This window comes from Leucopleurus acutus (assembly GCF_964270905.1).
Source record: "Leucopleurus acutus genome assembly, chromosome: 6".
NCBI lineage: Eukaryota > Metazoa > Chordata > Mammalia > Artiodactyla > Delphinidae > Leucopleurus > Leucopleurus acutus.
This window is the reverse complement of record NC_139149.1, coordinates 86,572,071-86,598,969: the sequence shown is the minus strand read 5'-3', so window position 1 is coordinate 86,598,969 and position 26,899 is coordinate 86,572,071. Positions and strand designations below refer to the sequence as shown.

Genomic DNA, 26,899 nt, shown 5'->3' with positions numbered 1-26,899 from the left:
TTGGTGGGAATGTAAATTGATACAGCCACTGTGGAGAACAGTATGGCGGTTCCTTAAAAAACTACAAATAGAACTACCATATGACCCAGCAATCCCACTACTGGGCATATACCCTGAGAAAACCATAATTCAAAAAGAGTCATGTACCAAAATGTTCATTGCAGCTCTATTTACAATAGCCCAGAGATGGAAACAACCTAAGTGTCCATCATCAGATGAATGGATAAAGAAGATGTGGCACATATAGACAATGGAATATTACTCAGCCATAAAAAGAAACGAAATTGAGCTCTTTGTAATGAGGTGGATAGACCTAGAGTCTGTCATACAGAGTGAAGTAAGTCAGAAAGAGAGAGACAAATACCGTATGCTAACACATATATATGGAATTTAAGAAAAAAAAATGTCATGAAAAACCTAGGGGTGAAATAGGAATAAAGACACAGACCTACTAGAGAATGGACTTGAGGATATGGGGAAGGGGAAGGGTAAGCTGTGACAAAGCGAGAGAGAGGCATGGACATATATACACTACCAAACGTAAGGTAGATAGCTAGTGGGAAGCAGCCGCATAGCACAGGGAGGTCAGCTCGGTGCTTTGTGACCGCCTGGAGGGGTGGGATAGGGAGGGTGGGAGGGAGGGAGACGCAAGCGGGAAGAGATATGGGAACATATGTATATATATATAACTGATTCATTTTGTTGTGAAGCTGAAACTAACATACCATTGTAAAGCAATTATACTCCAATAAAGATGTTAAAATGAAAAAAAAAAAAAGAATCAGCAATAAAACCCTTTCTTTTGCTTGAGTTTCTCTCCTTAAAGGAGATCTAGGAATAGGGTAGAAGCAGCTTAAAGATGAGGGAAATTTAGAAATCTTAAGCATATGGTAGCCGTGTACGTTATAACCAGAGCAAAGAGCAAAATTCTTCCCTTTTTCTTAGCCCTTCCTTCTCTGTTCACTCTCTCTCTGGAATCCACTCTCATAGCTTCAACTAGGATCTCTGTTAATAGATCAGGTCTCTCTTCCTGAGAGGTCGCTGTCAGACATTTCCTGGAAGATGACCAGCACCTCCAGTTCTGCAGGTCTTCAGCTTCCTTAACCACACTCTCCCTGGGGCCTCACAATTTATATCTGTTTTCTTCTTTTGACACCTCTGTTTCTGTACACAATGCTGCCACTCTCCCACTTACCCAGGTTTGAGCCATCTGGTGCCTTTCTTCTTGTCACTTATTATCTCAGAGCTCTAATAAGCTTGTCATAATCTGTAGGATTGGTTGAGTTCACCCATCCATTTCATTCCCATTGCCACCACCCTAAAGCAGCCTCGTATTTTTTATTAGAGCCACGACTCTTGTCTCTATTTTTGCCTGTCCCTCCTCCAGTGCATTTTGTATACTGCTCTCAGATGAAGTATAACATATTACCATTTCCATTGCCTATTTATTCAACAAATATTTGTTTAATCATGTACTGCGTTAGGTGCTGGGATATACAATAATTTTGTATGAAGTGGACATCGTCCCTGCCCTCAGCAGCTCACAGTCTATTTAGGAATATAGATAAAAAACGTTTACAAGCAAGCATGTAAACAAAACTCTAAATCATGTTAAGTGCTATGAAGGAAACAAGGTAAGTAATAGAGAATACTGGGGGGAGGATTAGGGCTACATTTCCTTTAGATGGTAACATCAGCAAAGGCCCTTATAAGGGGTGACATTTAATGTAAAGCTTGAAGGATGAAAAGAAGCCAGCTTGAGGGTGAAGGGAAATGTTCCAAGTAGAGAGGTCCAGGGAGAAAAAAGCTTGGCATGTTTGAGAAGCTGAAGAAACCCTATGTTGCTGGAGCCACAGTAGTTGAGTAGTTGAATGAAGATATGAGTATCTTGATTTAGGTTTGGAGAGGTAGACAGGAATCAGATCATTCAAGGCACACTAAGGAGTTCCCCCCCCCCAGCCCCCCGCTAAATGCAGTGAGAATCTATTGAAGAGAATAACTTCATTCAACAAATATTTACTGAATACCTATTATGTGCCAGACACTGTTTACAACCCTTGAGATATGGCAGTGAACAGAACAGAGTTCCTATAACAGGGAGAGTAAGGTGTTTGCAAGTTTGGAAAAAATGCAGGCAGTAACTTCTCATCTCCCTTTGCCCAAGAGATGTTGATACTTACTGCAGCGTCAGAGCCATCGCTACTCAGATCCAAGTGCTGGCATTATTGGTGTATGTGGCCAACATCTGACTCTAGCTACCTCTATATACTGCCCTGCTTTTATACAACAAGACATTTGATCAGGAAGGTGACTCAGTAGCATAGAACCTAAACGTTTAGGGTGGAGTGGGGGATGGAGTCAAGGATGAGGTGGCAGAAACTCCTAGATAACCAGAGCCACAGGGACCTCTCGATGTCAGTGCCCTCTACCAGAGCACGTGGCTGTTTTGAAGCTAAGTTGAGTTTATACCTCTTTCATACCACCTGTGTGGCAGTCTGGTTCCCCTTACCCAAAAGCATGGTGTCCCAGTTACTGACTCACCTCTGACCTGCACTTTTCCAAACTAGGACTTTGTAACACTGGGTAGTTAGAACACAGTAAAATGAACACAGTAACACTGCTTAGGCCAAGAATGCAAAAAGAATGCTTTGTTTGTTTGTTTCCATCCCCAATCCAGTTGTCATTATATCACTGTTAATGAAATAACTACCCCATTATACAGTTCTGAGCCCGGAGCCTCTACAAAAACAATGCCAACCTGTTTCTTCTAGGAGCAGCATTAGTGCCAGCACAGGACTATTTTGCCATAAATGGGAGCAATGGGCAAAAGACACATTGCTGATCTGATGCCCTTAAGTCTCTGGGTACCATTTGAAAGGCTTTCCCTGACCTCCTGAAATAATAATGCATTTTTTTCACTCTTTACTCCTTTAACCTGCTTTATTTTATTTTTTTTCATAGAACTGACCACTAACTGACTTATCTCATACCTGTTTCTTTCTTGTCTCTCGTTAAATGTAAGCTCCATGAGAGCAGGAGCTCTGTATCCCCTGCACTCAAGCCCAAGCCTGGACAGTCCCGACAAACATCTGTCATGTAAAAGAATGGTCCTCTAGTGACCATCGAGGTTTCAAGGACTGCTGTACTGTTAATCACCCTTTTCTTTGCTTCAGAGAAGTTGTAAAAATGCTTTTATATTACTGAAAGTCTTTTATTTTTGATAAGCAGTTTTTATTTACTGTTATCCCCAAAGTGTATGTGTGCTATAATCCTTAAGGACAAAAGGGACTGTGACATGGTAGAAAGAGCAAGTAGTTATTCACTTGGTAACTGCCTGTATGATCTTTGAAAGATAAGTCTTTCTGGGCCTTAATTAGTTCAGTGGACATAATAATAATAATGTTAGCCCCTGCATTATTGAGAATTAGATGAGATACATGCCTTGTAGTGTGTGGCAAGTAGGTGTTCAGTTAATATTAGTTCTCTTCTTAGTGAGAGAATCTGTTTCGTGATTTCTTCAGGGGGAAGCAGACTAGTTGTTACTATTATTATTTTGGCTCTAAGCAGTTTTATAGAATAGAACATTTTGTGGGCATTAAACTGTTCATCACTCCAAGTTTTCTTTGAATCATTTTAATTTACACAACTTTATTGTAATCTGTGACACAAACTGGACCTCAAAGAAACTGCTAACTACTCTTCAGCTCCTTAATTTCAATCCCATTGGTTCCGAACCCGCAAAGCCTTAATAATTTCTTAGCTGAAGGAATTCACTAGCCAGTTCTTTGCAACTGTAACTCTTTCTGTAAGTATTCTAATTTTTACGCTGAAGAGAATGCTGTAACATGAAGAGAATGCTGTAACACTTTGTAACCACAGCATTGGCTTTCATTTAATCATAAGATCTTAACGGAGTTTTTGTCCTTTATGTAAATTTGAGGAGGCTTGGCATTTGATGGTTATTGATAGCCACACAGGAGTTTTTCAGGTGGAAAAATAGGTTGTCTCTTGCCCTTTTAAGGGAAGGGGTAGGAGAGAAAGTTAAGTTGTTATATGTGTGAGGTATCTTTTACTTATGTTAAGGATGGTTGTGAGACAAACAGTGTGAACAAAGGGATAGCCCAAAGATAAGGGGCAGAAAACTTAAGACCTACCTGAGTTTGTCAACTTTAACAAACAGAAGAGAAGATGGGATGAATAAAGCTTTGTTCTTTGTATTAAACTTGGCCTGCAGACATTGAACAGAGATTTACCTTGCCTAAATAAGTAAACTATTAGATGTCTTCTAAGTATATAATCTAAACACATCAGCAAAGATTTATTGACCTTTCCTGTATTGCACAGCACTCTGAGCTTAAAACAATTTCTTCCTTTCTATGGTTGTTATGGTTAAAAGATATGATTCTAGCCTAAATATAGTAAATACAAGCCAACTTTCTGAGGAAGAGCATATTACCCATGGGAAGTATAAAATACTATGAATCTTGCAATTTGATACAAATATTTTTATTTCCAGTTTTGCTCCAGTGACATTCAAACTCTAATAGTTAGAGGTATTTTGATCAATTGTTTCTTCTAAAAGCTTCTAGCAGGGATTGATTATCCTTGCTAATAAACTGGAGAAGAATAAACTAAAATTTGCCTAGGTTGAAATTAAGCACACAGTTCTTAAATTCAAATTTGACCAATTTATGTATTTATTAAGAGTAGTATTTTGAGCAAATGGAAGAATAGCTGAGTTTGGATGTTAAAATAGGCCCACCTGGCTGCTCTACATAAAAATGGTTTCTTATTGATGGCTAGGAAATCTGATTGGTTTAATGTATGTTAATTGGTTGTTTCTCTTGTTTCTTTAATCCTTTCTTCCTATGTGTCAACTTTTTAGCCTGTGGAGCAGAAACTGATCTGGGAGTTTAAATTAATCTTACAATTGAATGACTTTTTATGTCACTGCTTCAAAAGATAGCAGTGGTTGTATTCTATTGTATTTGGTAAATAATATAATAATAAAATGGGAGTATGAAAATACTGTTTTGGTGTTTATAACCAATATCAGAATGCTATATTTAAATTTTTATATTCCATTTTTGAATAGACTATTTTTTAAGAGCAGTGTTAGGTTCACAATAAAATTGAGAAGGAGGTACAGAGGTTTCCAGTATACCGCTTGCCCTCACACGTACATAGCTTCCCCATTATCAACATCCCCCACCAGAGTGGTACGTTTGTTATAATTGATGAACAAGTGTTGACCATTATTATCACCCAGAGTCCATAGTTTACATTAGGGTTCAGTCTTGGTGTTGTACGTTCTACGGCTTTGGACAAATGCGTAATGATGTATAGCTATCATAGTATCATACAGAGTAGTTTCACTCCCACAAAAATCCTCTGTACTCCACCTATTCATCCCTCCCGCTCCCTACCCTCTGACAGCCATTAATCTTTTTACTGTCTCCATAGTTTTACTTTTTCAGAATGTCATATAGTTGGAATCATACAATATGTAGCCTTTTCAGGTTGGCTTCTTTCACTTAGTCATGTGCATTTAAGGTTCCTCCATGTCTTTTCATGGCTTGATAGCTCATCTTTTTTTTAGCACTGAATAATATTCCATGGTCTGGATGTAGTACAGTTTATCCATTTGTCTACTGAAGGATATCTTGGTTGCTTCCAAGTTTTGGCAGTTATAAAGAAAGCTGCTATAAGCATCTGTGCGCAGGTTTTGGGGTGGAGGTAAGTTTTCATCTCATTTCGGTAGATATTAAGGAGCTTGATTACTGGAATATTGTAAGAGCATGTTTAGTTTTGTAAGAAACTACCAAACTATCTCCTAAAGTGGCTGTACCCTTTTGCATTCCCACCAGCAATGACTGAGAGTTCCTGTTGCTCCACAACCTCACCAGCATTTGATGTTTTCAGTGTTTTGGATTTGGGCCATTCTAATATGTGTGTAGTGGTATATCGTTGTTTAAATTAAAACAACGATGGCAGTTCTCTAATGACATATGACAAGAGCATCTTTTCACAGGCTGTTTGCCATCTGTGTAAGCTTTGGTGAGTTCTGTTCAGGTTTTTGGCCCAGTTTTTAAATTGGGTTGTTCATTTTCTTGTTGAGCTTTAAAATTCTTTGTATATTTTGGATAATAGTCCTTTATCAGATGTGTCTGATAAATATTTTCCCTTAGTCTATGGCTTGTCTTCTCATTCTCTTGAATATTCTCTTTTTCTTAAAAATGTTATTTGGCCTTGAGGAAATCTTCTAAACGTTTTTTAACTTATGCAGATTAATCATAATATCATAAAAGAATTGGCCTTTTAGAAGCTCATGTTTATGTTCCAGATACACAAAGCATTGATACTATCAGTTTTTCCTCTTCAGACTTTGAGATTTAAATTTGCTTTTCCGAAATATGAAGTGAAATTCGAAATTATGCCTTGGTAAATTTTTCTTCTTTATAGCAGCCATTTATACCAATATAAGGATGTGGCAAATGAGCCATGAAGAACATACAATCATTATCCCATTGAGAAAACACTCATAAAATTTCTGCTTCCCTCTTTATCTTCCAAAATATGATGAAATAACTGATTTAATAAAAACCGCTGGAAAATGCTAGTACTTAGAATTCCTGTATAGAATAGTGCTCCACTCATCAGAAACACATAGGGTTTGGTAATTTAATAATGATTTTGTTTCTCTAAGACACAGAATTCTAGAGGCTGAGAGTTTGTTTGTTTTTTGGTTTTTGTTTTGTTTTTTTTTTTTTTGCAGTACGCGGGCCTCTCACTGTTGTGGCCTCTCCCGTTGCGGAGCACAGGCTCTGGACACGCAGGCTCAGTGGCCATGGCTCATGGGCCCAGCCGCTCCGTGGCCTGTGGGATCTTCCCAGACCCGGGCACGAACCCGTGTCCCCTGCATGGGCAGGCAGACTCTCAACCACTGCGCCACCAGGGAAGCCCGCGCGTTTTAATGAGAGTTTTAATGACAGTAGTCTAGTTTTCTCATTTTATAGCCTGCTTTAAAAAGAAAAAAAAATGTATCTTATGTTAAAATATACAGTCAACATATTTTATAATTCTGTAATTTGTTTATTTGCATACAGGCGGAGGTAGGATGATTTAATCTTTTAATCAGAGGAGTATATCTAAGAATCAAGTCTTATCTTACTCCTCTCCATTGTTAAAATGCAATTCTTTGTTCTGTGTCTAATTGGGTTTACAGGTAGTATTTCCAGACCTTAGTTATTATGTTAATTCACTGACTGCTTTCATTGAAATGGATCAGATTTCTGGCAAACAAACCCACTGTCCTTCCTAACCACTGTTTTCTTCTCTGTTCCACAGAGTAGTAAATACTAAGCTTGAAATGAGGGGAGTCAGCCTAGAGTGTGAAATGGAAAGAGAAGCAGTTAAAAAATAAGGAAGCCAACAGAATTTAGGAGAACAGGGAAGAATCTATTAAATGAATTGAGTTTTTGTTTTTTTGCCCTAGAAACTTTAGCTTTTTAATGAAGAATAACACATGGATTGTGGTTTTTAATCACAATCCAGAGCAGATAAAGTTTGGCTGATGTAAATAGGTTTCTCTTTTTTTTTTAAAGTCATATTAAGTAAAGAAATATATAATATGGCATTTTATGTTTTTCTTAGGTATTTTAGATATTTGCTAGAGCAACCAAAAGCTTAGAATTAAAAAGGAATCCTTTATTATAAGCAAAGGTTTACTTACATGAGTCTTTTTCAATTGGAGATTAATGCTACAGTGTACTATGGCCTATTGCTGGAAAGTACAAGTAAGTACCAGTATTACAGTACTATATGTTGTTCTAGGAGAAAATAGGCAAATGTTTTAAGTATAGTTTTATTTTATTACTACTTGTAATCTAAATTTTATAATGTAGAAATTACTGTAAGTTAAATATTTGGAAAATTATATTAGTATTTTAAGAACTTTTATCCATGAATTAATAAAAACAAAATTGCATTTAAAGACGCGAGACATTGATTATATTGTGTGATTGCTCCAAAGCAGAGTAAAACCTAAGAATTTAATGCAGCCTTCTCTATTTGTATTTGTATATTAATATGAACATACCTACATTTTTTATTAAGTATTTTTGTATGGCTGCAAAGAGATAAATTGATACTGGTTTTTTGCTATTTTTATGATGATGATATGTTTTCAGTGTAACAGGTCAGAACATTACTATGCAAAGAATTGCCTGTACTTTGGAGGGGGTATAAATTCAGAGTCACTGGCAGACCCACAGATACCCTCATGTTTTCCCTATCCTGAAACCTGAAATTTATCTGCTTCAGATTGACAGTTGAGAATTAAACTGTTGGATTAAATTAAAATTAAATTACTACATCACCAGAATATGAAAATCTAGTCTTATTATAAGAGATCTTCAAGTCTGCATCTTAAAAAATGTTCCTTTGTAATATGTCTGCTCTCACTTTGTGAACACGGTTATTTTTAAATTGTGTTCTATATAAGTGTGTGAAGTTATATTCTTACTGAAATTCAATTTTAGCAGCATCCTTAAGGATAAAAAGACTTCTCAGATAATTCTCATTATTTTAGCATTAGTTTATCTGAAGTGCTTTGTGTTCACAGGAAGAACAGGCAGCAAAATTGAAAGCTGAGAAGATCAGAGTTGCCCTAGAGAAAATTAAAGAGGCACAAGTGAAAAAGGTGATATTTGGGCTTTTTCTTGGTTTGGGATTTTTATCTGTTTTACGGATTTATGAAGAATTGCCTTGTTTATGTAACATAGCTCTAAGATATAGCAAGCTATAGAGGGGTATTTCTTTCCAATACATTTTTCACATGTATTTTTTTGTGGATAAAATGCATTATAAAAGAAGTACCTTTCTGGTTTTAAATTCTAAGGGTAAAACAAAATAGTCTTATTATAATCTTACCTGTTATTTTAATTTTTAAAAATGCATTAAATTTATTTAGTTAGGGTATCTAATATCTAATTTTAGAGTATTTTTCTTGCATAATAAAGTCATTATTTGTGTTTTAATTTATATTTTAGCTAAGGACATTACTCAGAACATTACTCAATATTGGAAGAAATTTCTAGAATGCCTGTTTTTTGGTTTGTATTTAATTTCCTTTTTTCCTATTATAGCTGGTGATTAGAGTCCATATGTCTGACGATAGTTCTAAAACAATGATGGTGGATGAGAGGCAGACAGTGAGACAAGTGCTGGACAACCTGATGGACAAATCTCACTGTGGTTATAGTTTAGACTGGTCTCTGGTGGAAACCATCTCTGAGTTACAAATGGGTTAGTAGTATCATTGCTATAATTACTTTTTAATTTCTTTGTAATTTCAACAGTTTTCATGTTGAAAAAAGCAACTTGAGACATCTTTATACTGTATTTTTTTTCTATAATATAACCCTGGCCTTTTTACATTGTTTTTTTCCCCCCAAGTGTTTTGACATTTCTTTGAGTGCAGTATCATTTCCAGTTCACTTTAGATTTTTTTTTGGCCAGAACAAAGTTGTTCGCTTTTTTTAAGGTAATAAAATATTCTTTTCCCTTCAAATAAGAACCAAATATATTGAACACACTTACTAAAGACCGTTACATTTATTCACATTTGTACTGAAGTCTTTATACCACCATTTGACTTTCAGGGGAAACATAAAGCACATCTTATTTTTAGCTAGATGTATTAAGTCTTAGTTTCCTATGTTTTGTAGTTTGGTATGGTGTTTTCTAACTTTAAAAATCCCTCATTTTTTATATCATCTTTGACTCTTTTAAAAAGTGTTCTTTTTGTAATATTGTGTGATTACAGAAACCTCGCAATAATTATTTTATTAGGCTTTATTCAATCAGTAATCAATTTCAACTTGCTATTTTGTTTAAAAAATGTATTTGCATTGCTCTTACTACCTATGATATCTTTAAATATTTCACAGCAGTTTCCAGAGAAATAAAAATTTAATTATTAACACTTTTCTTTCAGAACACACAACCCCCAAAACCAAACCATAAGTTAGAAGTTTATTAATATGTATAAACATGTATTCTAATAATACTTCCCTATAACTATTCTTAGAGAATTAGGAAGGTTTGAGTTCATAGATATAGTGTCACCATACACAGAAAATGTTTGGATGATAGTTTTTAGAATATTTCCATGGCCATAGTTAAAGATCCATAACTATCATTTAATCATATTTGGCACAGTGATTCAAATATAATATGTAGTCATTCAGTACTTGGTGAATGAATAAAAGAAAAGAAAACAAGGGACTACTAAGAGCCCAAAATAAGATGGTGGAAGCAAACTATGACAAATGTAAATCATTCAATTAAACAACAGAGATTATTAGAAAGGATGAATGAACAAAATGCAAGTGTTTGCTGTTTACAAAAGACCTTTTACCTAAAGACACAGAAAGATTCAAAGTAAAAGGAGTGTGGAAAGACACTAACCAAAAGAAAGATAATATTAACTATGTTATTATCAGGCAAAATAAACTTTAAGCAAAATGCATTACTAGAGATAAAGAGAACCATACATCTTCATCAGGCAGGTATAATCATTCTAAATTTTATCTAATAATAGCATTAAAATTTATAAAGCAAAAGTTGACAGAACTACCAGGAGAGATTCACAAGTCTACCTTCATAGTAGAAACTTTTCATCTAAGAATCTTTTCAGTGATCAATATAATCAAGCAGACAAAAATGAATATAGATATATTTAGAACACTAATAACAGGAAAATATGCATTCTTTACAGGCAGAAATGGAGTATTTCTAAAAATTGATTCTGGTATGAGGTTATAAGCAGCTCTCAAGAAATTTCAAAAAATCATTATCTCTAGAATATGTTCTTTGAACATATGTTCAATATATAGGACAAGTTCTTTGATTCCTAATTTGGAAATTAGAAAATACATCTCTGTTTAAATTTAAACAAAACTCATAGATCAAAGAAGAACTCATCTTGGAAATTTTTTGAATGACAAGAAATGAATGCTGTTAGAAGCACTTAATACCAGAATTTATGAAATGTAACTAACATGTTGGTGTTTTGTGTGTGTGTGTGTGTGGTACGCGGGCCTCTCACTGTTGTGGCCTCTCCCGTTGCGGAGCACAGGCTCCGGCCGCGCAGGCTCAGCGGCCATGGCTCACGGGCCCAGCCGCTCTGCGGCATGTGGGATCTTCCCGGACCGGGGCACGAACCCGTGTCCCCTGCATCGGCAGGCGGACTGTCAACCACTGCGCCACCAGGGAAGCCCGCATGTTGGGTTTTTTTTTTAAGGGTGGGATGGGCAAAGGCTGAAGGCTGAAGAAGACCTTGAAGTCAGAAGACCTAGATTCTAGTCCTGATCCTTCCATGTAGCAGCTGTGTGACCTTTGCTGAAGTCACTTAACACCACGAGGGCATGTTTCCTTATTTGAAAATAGAGGGAAGACTAGATAATCTCTCAGGGGTGTCAGTTAAGGGTTTTGCTGTGAATTACTTCACAAGGTTTCTTGTCTTTCATGCAGTTCTGATGAATACTAACAAAATACTGATATTTTATTTTGGGACAGAGAGAATCTTTGAAGACCATGAAAACTTGGTTGAAAATCTTCTGAATTGGACAAGAGATAGCCAAAACAAGCTTATATTTATGGAGCGTATAGAAAAATATGCACTTTTCAAAAACCCACAGGTGAGACTATAGCTTACAGAGGTCAGGATTCTTAAATGTTCATATTATATAATTCTCTGACTGCTAAGTTAATAGAGTTAAAAGATTGGTAACCACCCGGTTGGAGCATTCACTACTGCCCAGGTGGCAGGCCTCAAAGAAGTTGCCAGTTCTGCAGAGCCAGATGGGATGAGCCTTTGGGGAAGCAGGATTACCTCCAGGGGGTTACCAGGTTTCTGTTCTCTCTAATTCAGAGCCGTTTTGAGCTGTTTATTTGGTGAGTTCCTTATCCCTCAAAGGAAAGTACTTGCATATTTCTCTACTTTTGTCATTTATCCAGTTGACACTTTGATTTATTTTATTTTTTTTGAAAACCCAGTAACCTTGATTGTAAATGGTTCCACATTCTAATATATGTTACCTTTATCTATTTAGTATCTTCGCTTATTCCAAAATAATATTTGAGTTAATCCTTCCTAATACCCAAATATTTTATAAAAATCAATAGGTGAGAGAAAACAGCCCCACTATAAAAAGTAGTAATGAGAAAAATAGTAGCAGTGTTAAAGTTATTGAATAGTTATCCTTCAGGCAGCTTAATCATGAAACATCGTTACTGGGTATTTTTAGTGAAGAATACACATTTGGGAATACCAACAGATCTTTTTATGGATGATTGTGAAAAAATGTTTCATAAGGCTGATAATTAGAATTCAAATTTTAGTTGAGTCAAGCAAATGAGATCATGGTAGCCTCAGAGAATTTGGGATTTAGATTAAATTTTCTCCATCTGGATCAGTTAAACTCAGCATATTTTAAGGTAATTTGCCTTACTTGTTGTACTTAATAATTTGTAAACCTTTAAGGTCCTGTAAGTGTAGCTTTCATTAGATATACAAAAACATATTTGCTAGCTGTTGCATGTAATATCACCTCAGGATTTGGGGGAGGGCAGTTTACGGAATAATTCAAGATAAATGGATAAGGTGAGGAGGCCAGTGTTAAGCATTTCCGTGAAGATCCCACGAACAGGTTGCTTTTCAAAGGGGTGTTCCCCTCACTCTGTGTAGGCAGAAATCAACACAGGGTTTCTGTGTCTCTAGAAGAAATCATATACATACCTGTGCCAAGGGAATAGCAGAGTGGGTTTATCCTTTAACTTTCATCTATTCATTTTTCCAGAATTATCTTCTGGGAAAAAAGGAAACAGCTGAGATGGCAGATAGAAACAAAGAAGTGCTGTTGGAGGTATGACTTCCTTCCCTCCTTCCCCTTTTCCTGCACATTATAATATTTCAAATATTAAGCACCTTTTTTGAAGTCCAGAATGTCAGTGCTCTATATTTATAATTACAATCGTAAATAGGGAAGCCTATTTTCTTCCATAGCCTGTTGGAGAGAGTTCAGCTGTGTGAACATTAGAACGCCGAAGAACCTTGTAAAACTTATTATTTTGCCAGGCAGTGTACTAGTGGGCTAAAAGGAGTTATGAGCTTTTAGTAGCTGACAAGTGGGAGAAAAGGCTGGTCATGAAGGATGTGATTGTACTGTTTTATCTGCTTACCCAGAGAGAAATTTGAGTATAGTTAGCTATTTACAAAATATTTCAAACCTTGGCCTGAAATAACTCAAATAATTTTAAAAATCATAATGATTCTTTTTAAAAAATATATACATCTCTTTATTTTGAAGAGTAATAAAACAAATTCAAGCATAATTGAATTTTTGGTTTTTGCTGATTTTAGAGAACTAAGGTCGACATTAGTATGTTTGAAAATCTGAATAAACTCTTATTTAGCAACAAGGCTATTAGGAAGATGAAGATCAGCACTAAGCTTTTCATAGGGATGCTATAGCTATAATTAAGAAAAGTACTCTGCATAATTCCTAATTGTTTTTTTTGTTTTGGGGAGAGAGAAATTAATTCACCTTCATGTGTTCAAGTTTAGTGAGGATTTCTACTTTTCCTTTACTAAATACATGATTGATCTTTTAAATTAAATTTTTATCTAAGTATAGACATTAGAATCCAGAATTTTGAGTTTGTTTACATTCCTTTCAACCTAGTATTAAATATTCTTTGTTTTAGAAGTTTTGATACATTGATAGTTTTTAAACTGTGAAAGTGTAATCATTCATTTAGCATGTTGCTTTCTTTTAAAATATATTCCTATTTAACGTACAGCTAATCGAAATGTGTTGTTAATTTGGAGAAAAATAAAGTCTAATGTTTATGTTAGCTCTGACACTTTGATTAAATTTAGTGTAACTATGCTGTTTATAAATGCATTTAAGTACTTTTATATGCAACTCAGTTGACATTTCACCTTAGTTTCCTCAAAACAATGTTAGGTAAAAGTTCTTAGGGCTTGCCATAGTCGTTCCAGAGTAAAGCCATGTAATGTTTAGAACAGAAAGTTCTAATTGAGGTAAAATTAGCAGCATGGTTTTTATACAGAGGCATTTTGGTTTAATCACAGTGTCATGCATTTCACAGGGGTAAACACAACTTTGTTCTGAGAATCTAAGGATCGTGTCTTTCCAAATCATCTTCTTCTTTTAGGAGTGTTTTTGTGGAAGTTCTGTAACTGTACCAGAAATTGAGGGAGTCCTTTGGTTGAAAGATGATGGCAAGAAGTCCTGGAAAAAGCGTTATTTTCTCTTGCGAGCATCTGGTATTTACTATGTCCCTAAAGGAAAAGCAAAGGTGCGTCCCTTCTGCTGACTTTTAGTTTCCTTATTATGCTGATTGATTTTAATTTGTAGTGACCATGCTAATAAGGTGATTCAGGCTCTGATTTGTTTCCGCTCCTGTAGGACACACAAAACATTGCTTTGTTTATTGATCTATTATAAGAAAGAAGAAACCTGAAAATGTTCACTCTCTGCTCATTAGTTGGGCCCATCTCGATTCTCCTGGCAAATTTGAAATCATGCTTTTATTTCTTATTTTTGGAGCTTCTGCCAGAGTCATTTTTGCTTGTTATTGTTCGGGGGAGAATACCTTTCTAGGATTACAGGCGTTTTAGCCTTGCTTAGGTAACGCGCTTCTGCTAAGGGCCCCCATAGTAGCTGTCACTTCTGTGCTTACTGGGGGCCCAGCACTGCAGAAGATCTTTACAGGGTAATCTCATCCAGTGTTTACCACCATCCTGAGAGGTACATGTTGTTGCCTCTGTTTAACTGGCGAGGAACCCTGACTTGAGAATTGCTGTACTTGAGATATGCACTACAGGCACTGAGCTACATGATATCTCTTGTTCTTTCCAGAGAGCTCTATCATACTATATTGTATTTAATATAAATACTATACTATATTTAAAGTCTCTTTAAAGTGCCATCCTTTCCAAGCAAGTCATTGTTCCTTATGAATGGCAAGACAGTAAGTGAAACGGACTGCCTTTTTTGTTGCATCATGGATTTAAAGAAGAAGCATCTGCAGAGAATCTCACTGTCTTGTCTTCTGCAAAATAGCAATAATTTCTACTTGGTAAAGTTTGATTCTCAGTTAGAAGCTGTTACTAGTGATATCTGCTTGTTTACACATTACTGTTAATTCAGTCTTTCGGGTGTTTTTTCCGCAGGTGTCTCGGGATCTGGTGTGCTTTCTCCAGCTGGATCACGTCAATGTTTACTATGGACAGGATTATCGGAATAAATACAAAGCACCTACCGACTACTGTCTGGTGCTCAAGGTAAACATATATCTCTTTTTAGGAATTTTAATTGATGTTAGACATAGAGGGGGTTATTGGACATCTTAAAATAGTTTGGATCTCCATCGAGTGTCCTATTTTTGCTTTTTTCTGTATAGGTTTTTAAAGGAATGGTAAAGGGAATTCCCTGGTGGTCCAGTGGTTAGGACTCAGCGCTTTCAGCTCCCGGAGCCTGGGTTCAATCCTTAGACGGGGAACTAAGATCCCACAAGCTGTGCATCGTGGCCAATAAATAAATGAAGGAAGGAGGGAAGGAAGGAAAGCCTGTGCTTATCCCACAGCTGACCCTAGTTAGAGTGATGACACTAGGAAATGGATACTGAATTGTAAGCTTTGAGTCATAATATGTAAAATGGATTAGATTATAAATCTGAGACTCTCATTTAATAGCTGGCTTAGTTTAGGAAGACTTAGATCAGAGCCACATGTGGGGGGAAGGGTTCTTTTCCGGTACTAACTCAGCAGAACCAACAGAGCCCGAGTTCAAAGTGGGCTGGTTCTCATCTGGTCCAGAAATAATTCTCGTCTCCCTTTTCTCCTGAACTATGGCTCTGATAGCCCACGTATGTATTATGATCCATCTAAGCTGTTTTTAGTGATTTTTTCCCCCTATATCCAAACTTTTGAGTTTCTCATACTCATCATATCTTTACTTTCGAGAACTGACATTTTTAGTGATCTATTGGAACATTAGGAAAAGGTAACATTAAAAAGTTCAGGATAATTATGGGGATGATTACGTTTTTCTCATTACGTTTTCTCATTTTCTCAGTAGCCCCGTGGTGACTACTTAGGTCTACATGTTTATATCATCATTTGATTTTGCTTTTGTCTGAGAATTGTCAGTTGGGTTTGAAGAGGTGGTTTAGGATTTTGGGGTAGAGTTTTGATTGCTTTGATTAAGTTAGGTGTATTATAATGGTAGCCCTTTATTAAGTGATCGTTTTTGGAGAATACCCTATATCACTTAGTTACAGTAGCAAATAATTTTTTAAAAGTCAGTATAAAGTAGCTTAATCCAGCAGTTTTCAAAATGAGGTCTAGGGTCCCCTGGAGTCCCTGAGACCCTGTAAAGGGACCTGTGATGTCAGTGTTATTCTTCTAATAATGCTAAGATGTTTTTTGCCTTTTATACTCTGATTCTCTCACAAGTGTATAATGGAGTTTTCTAAAAGGTTACATGACACGTGATGATATCTTTGCTCCCCTGGGTAGTGGAATGTGTATTTGTATACTCTTATATTTAACTTTTTCTCAGCTTTAATTTCTTATAAGGTAAATATCAATATAAATAAAAGTTATTTGGGGGTCTCATAACATGGAGACAGTAAGAATTTATTTCAGTGGCTCAAAGTTGTCAGTGAGAACCTACATTCTTTCCATCTTCCCCTGTTCCATCTTCTGCGTATGGAGCTTAATAAGCTGCGTATCAGCTTATTCTCAGACCGACTTACCTCAGTCACAAATGGCCACTGCCATTTGACCCAACAAAATCCAGCAGAGGAAGAGGGACTGTTTTTCCCTGTATGTCTTTTTTTAAGAGGAAAGAAATATTTCCCAGGAGTTCTTCTAACAGCCCTCCCTTTGAGGGCCGTTGGCCCGGAGTACATGCCCAGTCTTACACCAATCACTGGCAGGGAACAAAGCCACCATTTTTGGTTTACACTAGTCAGAATTTGCTGTCTGAGGTGAGGGGTAGACATCCAAACAAATTGGGGTTCTATCAGAAAAGGGGTAGAGAGGAGGAGTTAGCTGTGGGGAAGGCAATCAACAGTGTCTGTTAGGGCCAGAAGTAAGTAGGACCACTGGCTAGTACTTTAATCCTTTTTGCAGCTCATAGAATTCTTAGGTTAAGAATATTTTTATTCTAAGGGTTTTCTTGTTTGTTTTTATAATAATGATTTGTATGCTTCGTATTTGCTTTTAGTAAAGTCGGTTAAGCTAAATTTATGTATTTATATTGCCTACCTATTTATATCTAGAAATTTTAATGTATTGAACTGAAAAAAACACCATACCACTGGGTGCAAATAATAGTAAAAATAATGGCCACCATTTACTGAAGAACTCCAGGGTGGAAGATGCTGCACTAGAAGCACTGGACATGTCCATCTCACAAGTCTGGTCTAGAGTCCCCATTTTCCAGATGTGGAAACTGAGGTTTAAGGGATCAATTTGCCTGAGACCACTCAAATATTCGTATTTAAGATATGTCTTTCTTTCTTGTAAGTCTACACTAGATTTTGCCTATGTAAGTGTTTTATTCTTGAGCGTTTGAGTTCTGACAAACCAAAAAGTGCTGCCACACAGGGTCTACACAAATGCAAATGTAAATATTTGTAGGGCCTGATCCCTTTCATCAGCTTTGAGCTTTAATGACTGAGTCTGAGTCCTTCCAGTGACATGCAGGATACAGGAAATATATACACACTTGTAGGAGGTAATAAAACACACCATTTGGTAATTAGGTTTTTTTTTTAAGATAATAAAAATAAGGGAAGAGCTTATTCATGAAATTTGACAATGTAGAAATAAATAAGATATATGTTTATGTATTATCTGAAAGAGGTACACACTTGGGACACATACGTATGCGTGTATAATTAAGTATCTTAAAGGAAACCTGTGTTTTAAAAACATATATACCACAACAATTGTTGGAATAGAGCTCAGCTTAGCCAGGTCTAAATTTTCATCCCTTGAGAAATGAGGCAAAGTAATTTAATATGTTAGGTGGGAAGGAAAAAAATAGTTAGGATTTAGGGATGGAGTATGAATATGAACTTCTCAAACACTGTTATAATAGAAGGATGTTATACATGATAATCATGGAAGTAACAGGGTGGAGTGTTATAGTCTTATTTTTTAGCTTCTTGCATATTAGTTGAGAGAATTGATTTTCAGGCCTATATTGTTTCCAAAGTAATAAATGCATTGTATATATTCAGTAGTTTCTTTTGGTACTTGGACTAAGATTTTAGAGTATCACTTTTAGTTACAGATTAGGAATTATGTCTCAGTCTAATTTTTGGCAGGAAGGGTTTTTTCTTCCCAGGGAACTAGTGGTTGTGGCCCAGTGGAGTTAAAATACCCTGAGTCTGTTCTAGCACTTGCATTTTGTAGCCAAGGTCAAGTCACTCACCTCCCATCCAAGACTCAACTGAAAAGTACATTGGGCTGTGAAGACTAAATCTGATGACGCAGTTGAAAAGCTGCTTATTGCCCAGAGGGCACATGCTGTGGGCAGAGGGGCCTGCAGAGCAGTGCTCAGTCCACAGCAGGGAGCAGCACCCATTGCATCCCAGGTGCTGTGCCCTGTGCTTCTTCCCCCCACCCAGGTGTTCACCTCCAGAGAAGCACTGGAAGCTTCACCAAAGACTCTCTTATATGGAGTCTTCTGATTCCATGAGTTCAGTTAATTCAAAGTGAAATAAACATTCTCCTCCCTTTTTATACTCCTATATTGGTAGATTAAAACTTCCACTGACTTTGTTAAGCTTGGTAGACTTTGTTTCTTTGAAATGTAGAAGGGGTACTGTGGAGTTTCCCATGATGTGAAGGTTTTTCTGTTTGTTTGTTTTTTAACTGAAACATCTTGACCTAAAATTTAACACAAGTTTCTTTCTTGTTTATTTTGTAAAAATACTTAGGGCCATTTTATTTGGCCTTATGGATGTTTAAGAGGTATAAATTATTTGGCCATTATTCCAAAGACCTGTAATTTGTCAGGATATGTTTAAGCTTTGATAGACTTTGTTTATTTCTTAGTTCTCCAGGGGACTTAGTTGGATTTTGCCTTTAATCTTGCAGCACCCACAGATCCAGAAGAAATCTCAGTACATCAAATACCTTTGTTGTGATGACGTGAGGACCCTGCACCAGTGGGTCAATGGTATCCGCATCGCAAAGGTAGGTTTTCTTTTGGTTTGATAATGGAATGATGGGTGCTTAATGATATGGTTTTTGTTGTCATGATAATTATCCTGTTTGTTTCATGTTCATGATTTTGCCAGTGTCTAGTTTTCTCAGGCCTAAGTTTCACGTTTTAAATGTCTTTTTTTCTTGGTGATGGGGATAAGCTTTTAACACTTGGTATCCAAGGAATAATACTGCTGGTAAAAGCTTATGTAGCATCCAAGTGATTTATTTGGGCTTTGGAGAATGCACTGTATGATTCTTATATAGCAGAGTTTAGCCTAAACAAAAGAAATTTTTTGAAAATTAAACTGCCTTGGGGTTGGGGGAAGAATGAATAGGTGGCGCATGGAGGATTTTTAGGGTGGTGAAACTACTCATACTCTGTATGATACAATGGTGGGTACATGTCCTATACATTTGTCCAAACCCATAGAATGTAAACACCAAGAGTGAACCTAAGGTGACCTATGGACTTTGAGTGATTATTACATGTCCATGTAGGTTAATTGATGGTAACGAATGTACCACTCTAGTGGGGGATATTGATAATGGGAGAAACTATGCATGTTTAGGGGCTGTGCATGTATATGGGAAATCTCTGTACCTTTCTCTCAGTTTTGCTGTGAACCTAAAACTGCTCTTAAAAAAGAAAGTCTTAACAAAGTTTTTTTAAAGGACATCTTAAGGGTGATTATACATAATGCTTGAAAGGGTATTTATTCAGTTACTTTTAAGTTAATGTAACTAAAAATAAAATTTATTAGAGACATAAAATCAAAGTTGCTTTAAAAGTAACTGAAAAATACTCTTTATATTGTTAATGAACATAATCAGAATCAAGTGTTGACTTCTTGTTGCCTTTCTCAAAATGAGGACAAATAAGAGTGGATTATAATTTACTGGTATGAAAAGAATTTTTGAAGTATTATAGGTATTTTAATAGAGACTATGAGTCAGTAAACAGAAATGTGTCCCCTTTTCCTATCCCTCGCATCCATACCATACCCAGTAAAGTACAGATGTCATCATTTACTGCCTTCTGTTTAGTACGGGAAGCAGCTCTACATGAACTATCAAGAGGCCTTGAAGAGGACAGAATCGGCTTATGATTGGACTTCCTTATCCAGCTCCAGCATTAAATCAGGATCCAGTTCTTCCAGCATCCCAGGTAGTTTAAAATGTCCAAAGAACTCTTTACTACCAACAGGAAGGTGTCTCTATAGAGACTGATAGAAGACCTGGTTATCTCAGAGTGATTTTTTAAAACTAGAGCCATGCCTGATTTCTAAATTATAATCAATAGGTACATGTGCTTTTATTCATTTATTCTTTTATTTTTAGAGGGGATAATATCATGGACTAGTTCCCAAATGTGTTTGAAATGGAAAACGGGTAAAGTGGTAAAGCCGGGAGTTTTGTTACATATTTATAAAGTTAATTTGAAACTCAATCATATTGCTGAAAACAACTGTTGATGCATAATTGGGGGTAGAAAGTTGCTTGGAGAAGAGTACTCCGAATCATGATGAAACTGCACTCCTTCCCCACAGGTTTCCTGACATTTCAGCAGAGTGGAAACAACTGGAATTAGTTCAGTATCACAGTTAAGGAAGCTATTTAAGTCATCAAATTTTGTAAAGTTTTCAGAGGAAATAGTGATACTCAAAAGGTGCTTATTTTCAGAGTCCCACATCCTTTAAACAAGGATGCTGTGATCACATCTTAAGATAAATGCTTCTTTCCCTTCAAAAGTTCCGTAAATGATATCTGTGTCATCTAAAATCATAATTTTTTTCTTTGTTCTAACAGCCCATGTTATGAAATAATTACTTTAAGAAGTATTTGATTTAAAAGCTGTATGACTAGATCTCATTCCTAAATAAGTAAATAAAAACACATCGAGAATGTGTATGTACATGGGCTAGTGTACACACATATATTCTCTCTTCTGTCCACTGAGAGGGCTAGTAGCAGTGAGAACACTAAGAACCTAGACCTCGGTTTCTCAATGCCATTTTCCAAAACAAAGGATCCCAGGGCTCTGGAGTGGCTGATTCTAGGGCTGTGGCAGAGAATATATAAGATGCGCCTGGAGCATCATGTGACAAAGGAAGTACTCAAAAAAAACACAGCGATGGGGAGTCTATAAAAGGGACCCAGGACCCAACCTAAGAGAGTGCTCAGTGGCCAAAGGTGGAACAATTTGAGCAAGAAAATAACATAGTATAGGACTGCAATCCAAATTATAAAATAAATAGCCATCAGTCCATGGGGATATAAATAAGTTATTGAATTAAATAAATAAATGGAGAGGAAGAGAAAAATCTCCTGTACAGATTTCTAAATAGATTTATACAAGATGCTCTGCCCTCAAGCAGGTGGCACTTAACTCCCCTCTTGTTAAGTGTGGGCTGTGTAAAGTGACTTGCTTCCAAAGAGCACGGAGCGGGGAGGTGTAACCTTATATCGGAGAAAGCTGACAAACCATACCTCGGCCAGGTGATCACGGTAATAAGTCATATTGATAGCATGTGCCCTTGATGCAGTGTGATGAGACATCTTCCCTCTCTTGGTCTTCCTCCTCAAATCCCTTAACCTCAGAGAAAAGGCATCAGACAAATCAAAATTGAGAGACATGTGACAAAATACCTAACCATTACTCCTCAAAACTGTCAAGGTCTTCAAAAACAAGGAGAGTCTGAGAAACTGTCATGGAAGACATGACAACTATCTGTAATATGGTAACCTGGATGGGATTCTGATCAGAAAATGGACATTGCGGAAAAACTAGTGAAATCCAAATAAAGTTTGGAGTTTAGTTAGCTTTTTTTTAAGTATTGTTTTATATATATATATTTTTTTAAATTTATTTTTTGGCTGCATCGGGTCTCAGTTGTGGCGTGCAGGATCTTTTGTTGCGGCACATGGGCTTCTCTCTAGTTGTGGCGCATGGGCTTTGTTGCCCCACGGCATGTGGGATCTTAGTTCCCTGACCAGGGATCGAACTGGCATCCCCTGCATTGCAAGATGGATTCTTAACCACTGGACCACCAGGGAAGTCCCAGAGTTAGTTAATATTAACATGAGTGTAGGTTCATTATTCGTGACACATGGACCAGAGTATTGTAACATGTTAATAACGAGGTAAACTGGGTGCTAGGTATGTAGGAACTCTGTGCTAGTTTTGCAACTTTTCTGGAAATCTGAAACTATTCTAAAATAAAATGTTTATTAAACTTGGGGGGGAGAAACCTTTGTGGCAATGGATTAGGAAAGGCACGGTAAGAAGAGCATGTCACAAGTAGGGTTGTAGAAAATGGAATTAAGGGAAAGATGGAGGGAAAAAATGATGTATACTATTTTATAAAAATTTACATAGCACTTAACAATTCAAGTGCTTCCACATGTTACTTTATGAAGTGGTATGGTGCCTTTTCCCACTCCAGCATCATCTATTTGTATACATTGTGTTAAGTATTAGGTAGACTTTTTCGGGTAAACTGTAAAATCATACATATTCATGCTGAAGAGAGCTCAAGAAGTCACATGTTCCAGCCTGTCATAGGCTATTATCCTAGATATTAGATAGGGATGAAGAAAATAAAGTAGGTTTTATCCTATATTGCTTATATTTTTACCCTGAGGATACTATCTTAACTTTATCTAAAGGAGTTTGTGGCTGTTATCTTTGCAATACTTTGATGAACTTGGCTGGACTTGCTTATTAATACTGCAATCTAATAATGCCCACGTCTCACAGAGTGACTGGATGGGACTAGCTTTAACATTTGAGTCTCCACCAGATGCCAGACATTGGGCTAGGTGCTTCTGCAAGGTTATCTCACCTGCCTTGGAGTCCAGTGAAATAATCTTTCCAGTTCCCTCACCCTGGATGTCAGTCAAATTACACTGTATCCTCAGCCATTCCCAGGTCCCTTGAAGATGTCTTCATGCCCTTCAGGAAGCCAGGCTATGGTACAGCTGCTGTCTTGTGATGTCAATACCTGAATCCCTAGGAAACACACTTCTTACTGGGGATCAGATTCTCAGTATTGTTCATTACTGGGATAAAGGAAGTAATCATCATGTATAGATCTGAATTCATAAGTGAGAAATCTCTGAGATGGTCTGGAACAGGGGTATATAAAAAGATTGATTCTCCATGTAATGAAGATATGACTGAACAAAAAAATTCACTACCCTATTCATGGTTCATTAATTCTCTCTCCTTTTTAAATTTATTTATTTATTTTTGGTTGCGTTGGGCCTTCGTTGCTGCACGCGGGCTTTCTCTAGTTGCGGCGAGCGGGGGCTACTCTTAGTTGTGGTGCACGGGCTTCTCATTGCAGTGGCTTCTCTCGTGGAGCACGGGCTCTAGGCGCGCGGGCTTCAGTAGCTGTGACACACAGGCTTAGTTGCTCTGCCGCATGTGGGATCTTCCCGGACCAGGGCTCGAACCCGTGTCCCCTGCATTGGCAGGCGGCTTCTTAACCACTGCACCATCAGGGAAGCCCTCATTAATTCTCTTATTTGCTAGGAGTTCTTACAAGACAGGCTGTCAGGATACCAATAATGTTACTTGAACCTTCTATTGCAATTATCGGTTTCTTGTGGTGAACTATTTAAAAAGAATGGAGATTTCCTATTCACCCTAGGACAAGAGAAGTTTTCTATTGGAAAACACGGGCTGTGTTTGTGTGAAATGAGTCAGGTAAAAGTAACTTGTTGCCGCATCGCATCTGATCTTGAGTGAAAGAGTTATCCAAACATACATATTTATACGTCACAATACTGACTTATTTAATCTGATTTTTGAAAATCTGTTTCAAACAGAGTCTCAGTCCAATCACTCCAATCAGTCTGATAGCGGAGTGTCTGATACGCCACCGGCAGGACACGTCCGTTCCCAGAGCATCGTGAGCTCCATCTTCTCCGAGGCCTGGAAGCGAGGCACGCAGCTGGAGGAGTCTAGCAAGGTAACATGCTCGGGTCAGGGTAGGGGGGAAATCTGTACTGTTCCAGGGGTGTAGCTTGTTGTTCCTTTATTAGGAATCTTTCTTGGCCTTATTTCAGTATTCTTTCTTTGCTTCTCCTCAGAAATGGACATTTGTGAATTGGCTCTGATGATCTAAGATCTCAAAAAAAAAAAAAAAACCCTAGCAGTTTTATCAGTGGCTCAGGATTTTAAGAAATAACACTTTCCACTCTTAAATCAGTTTGGATGGAGCAACAACACCCTCCAGTGCCAATGCCTTAATTTTCCAGAAAAGCTGCTAAGTGTTGATTAATTCTTTATTCGTTATTTAGTTTATTCAGACTCACTCCTCTATCTTCCTTTCTTTTATGCTTCTTGGCATTTCTCTGCACACTGATGAATTTTCTCAATTTATAGTTTATGTGGAAGACTAAATTCCAACTAATCCCCTTAAAATTTAGGATCCCTGAGCCTTCATTGACCCTGAAGGACACAAGTATAATTATTGCAAGACTGTTTAGAAAAATAGAGAGGTTCTTTAGCCTGGTTGAAAGATACCGTATCAAACTGCCTCTGAAGTCCTGTGGGTGACCGTGTCCCAGCAGTGCTCACCTCTCAGCAGGCGAGGGCACACACCATCGCAAGGAGCCAGTAGGACACCCGGCCTGGCCATTTTGTTTTCACCCAGCAATCATTTTGATTTTTCATCATTGTCAGTCTTGTCTGAATCACTTACATCAGTACGTTCATCAGTGAGAATTAAGTGGCTATTTCCCCTCAGTTTATTCCTTTATTTGCATATGTGGTTGATCCACCGGACATGGAGAGGGTGGAGGGAGGCATATGTAACCCAATGGGGTGGAACACTTTCTCTTAGAAAAATAAATATTTGAGAATTGGTTCTAATGCCCTAAATTCTCAAGACACTGGCAGTTTAACTCCCTTATCGGAGGCTCCCACTTTTAAGAAATACTTCTTTTTCCTTCTCGTACTTCATCAATTTGAGTGGAACAGCACTATTTGGTGCTGGTGGTCCACATGTGTCTTAGACAAGCCGGGTTTACACAATTCACATACCTAAAGAAAAGTCCTTTACCTTACTAAACTTTTAATGGTGTTATCCATGTGCATTTTAAATTGTAGAACTACCCAGTTGTCATGAGAAAGGCCAAGGAAAGCAAAGGTCCACATGGTCTGTGACGAAGCAGTGTAGTCCGTCATGGCACGTAGTGTCAGAAAGTCCACGAACCCTGCCATGCAGCAGTGACAGTGTATTTGAGTCTTGACCCCCTGTGTGTTTCTTCTCCTGTTACCTCAGTCTCAGGTGCCAAATGAGAAGGCCAGCACAGCTAAGGTCTACTACACCCCTGCAGCAGCCAAGACAGGGTCAAGTTAAGGTCGGGGGTTGTTCTTTGGAAACACATTAACCTGGGTGACTCCTGTAACCAGATCTTGCGGACTAATGCTTTTATTTTGATGTGCAATTATTAAAGGAACATGTGAATGTCCTGACGGGCATTAGAACTCAGCCCCATAATGAGCCTTCTACTCTACTAACCTAAGCATTCTTGACGCTAATTAGATGTCATTCAGAATTGGAAACAAATGGTTTATCTTGGATGCTCATAGTTTGTTCAAAGAGCCTAAAAGATGTACCAAAGTTATTAAGCCAAGAGTTCTTCCTCTGCTCTTTCAGAAGTACTTGAACCACATTCATGCATGAGTAGCTCCATGAAATAAATGACCAGATGTGGTAATTTGGGCAGTGCCAAGAGGGGCCCACATGGGCTGGTCAGCGAGTTGTTGGCAAACTCTAGCTCCTATTTCTAGGTACATTTCCTTTACTCTAGCCTTCCAGAGTTTCCTCTCATTTTCTTCTGGCTTTTTCTGTATGATATTTTTATGATCTTTTGGCATAATGTTTATGAAGCATTTCTTTATGTATTTTCCAGTAAAACAAAGGTAAAGAATACCCCCCCTTTACCTGCATTGCTGGACTTCTGTGCATGTTGGATGCAAGTGTCTCACACGAACACGAGTGTGTGTGTCAAGCTCATTCATTCCTGTGTGACTGTGCACGCCTGCTGAACATACTCATACTCTCACGTGTCTGCTCACTAGCATCAGAAAGCCGTCCTCATTCTTCGGGAGGCCCTCCACCAGCACTCCTAAACCCAGTTATGGCATCTGCTTGATGTAGATGCCGTCCTGGACTGAAAGGTGAACTCCAGCCATCACGTCTCCCTTTGCCAGAGTCCGGGGAGGCGCGGGGTGCGGTTCCGTGCTCTAACTCGGGGCAGGGTGTGTGAAAGCCAGAGGCAGAAGCCAGAGGGCCCAGCACCATCCAGACAGCTTGTGCAGCGGGAAGTTTTCCCCAGGTTGTTAGGCAGCCTGGCTGTTGGAGAAGATCGTTGGGTAAACACATTTTCTCCGCGCCCTTGCTGCCCAGGGAGTTAGATTTTAGCCTCCCCGACATTGTCCATCTTTATGATCAGCTGCTGCATCCTTTCATGCATGTCTCTGTTTCCTTGCTTTTTAGTTTGACAGTCAAAGCTTACCTCTGTAACTGTTGTGTTTGTTGTGTTTTCTCTCTCCCAACCTCCCTTTTG

General features: G+C 37.6%; 1 protein-coding gene across 3 annotated transcripts in view; it reads left to right on the top strand.

Moving 5' to 3' along the window:
* Positions 1–26,899, top strand: part of RAPH1 (Ras association (RalGDS/AF-6) and pleckstrin homology domains 1) — a 97,352-nt gene that overhangs the window by 62,901 nt on the left and 7,552 nt on the right. For 2 of the 3 annotated variants that reach the window (XM_082840793.1, XM_082840792.1), the window contains 9 exons: positions 8,624–8,701; positions 9,147–9,306; positions 11,581–11,702; positions 12,864–12,929; positions 14,245–14,388; positions 15,266–15,376; positions 19,208–19,306; positions 20,363–20,483; positions 24,149–24,291. In XM_082840793.1, coding sequence (XP_082696919.1) covers positions 8,624–8,701; positions 9,147–9,306; positions 11,581–11,702; positions 12,864–12,929; positions 14,245–14,388; positions 15,266–15,376; positions 19,208–19,306; positions 20,363–20,483; positions 24,149–24,291 — 1,044 coding nt within the window. Of the gene's footprint in view, positions 1–8,623; positions 8,702–9,146; positions 9,307–11,580; positions 11,703–12,863; positions 12,930–14,244; positions 14,389–15,265; positions 15,377–19,207; positions 19,307–20,362; positions 20,484–24,148; positions 26,879–26,899 lie in introns of those variants that run through there. The other variant, XM_082840794.1, reaches the window with a different exon arrangement.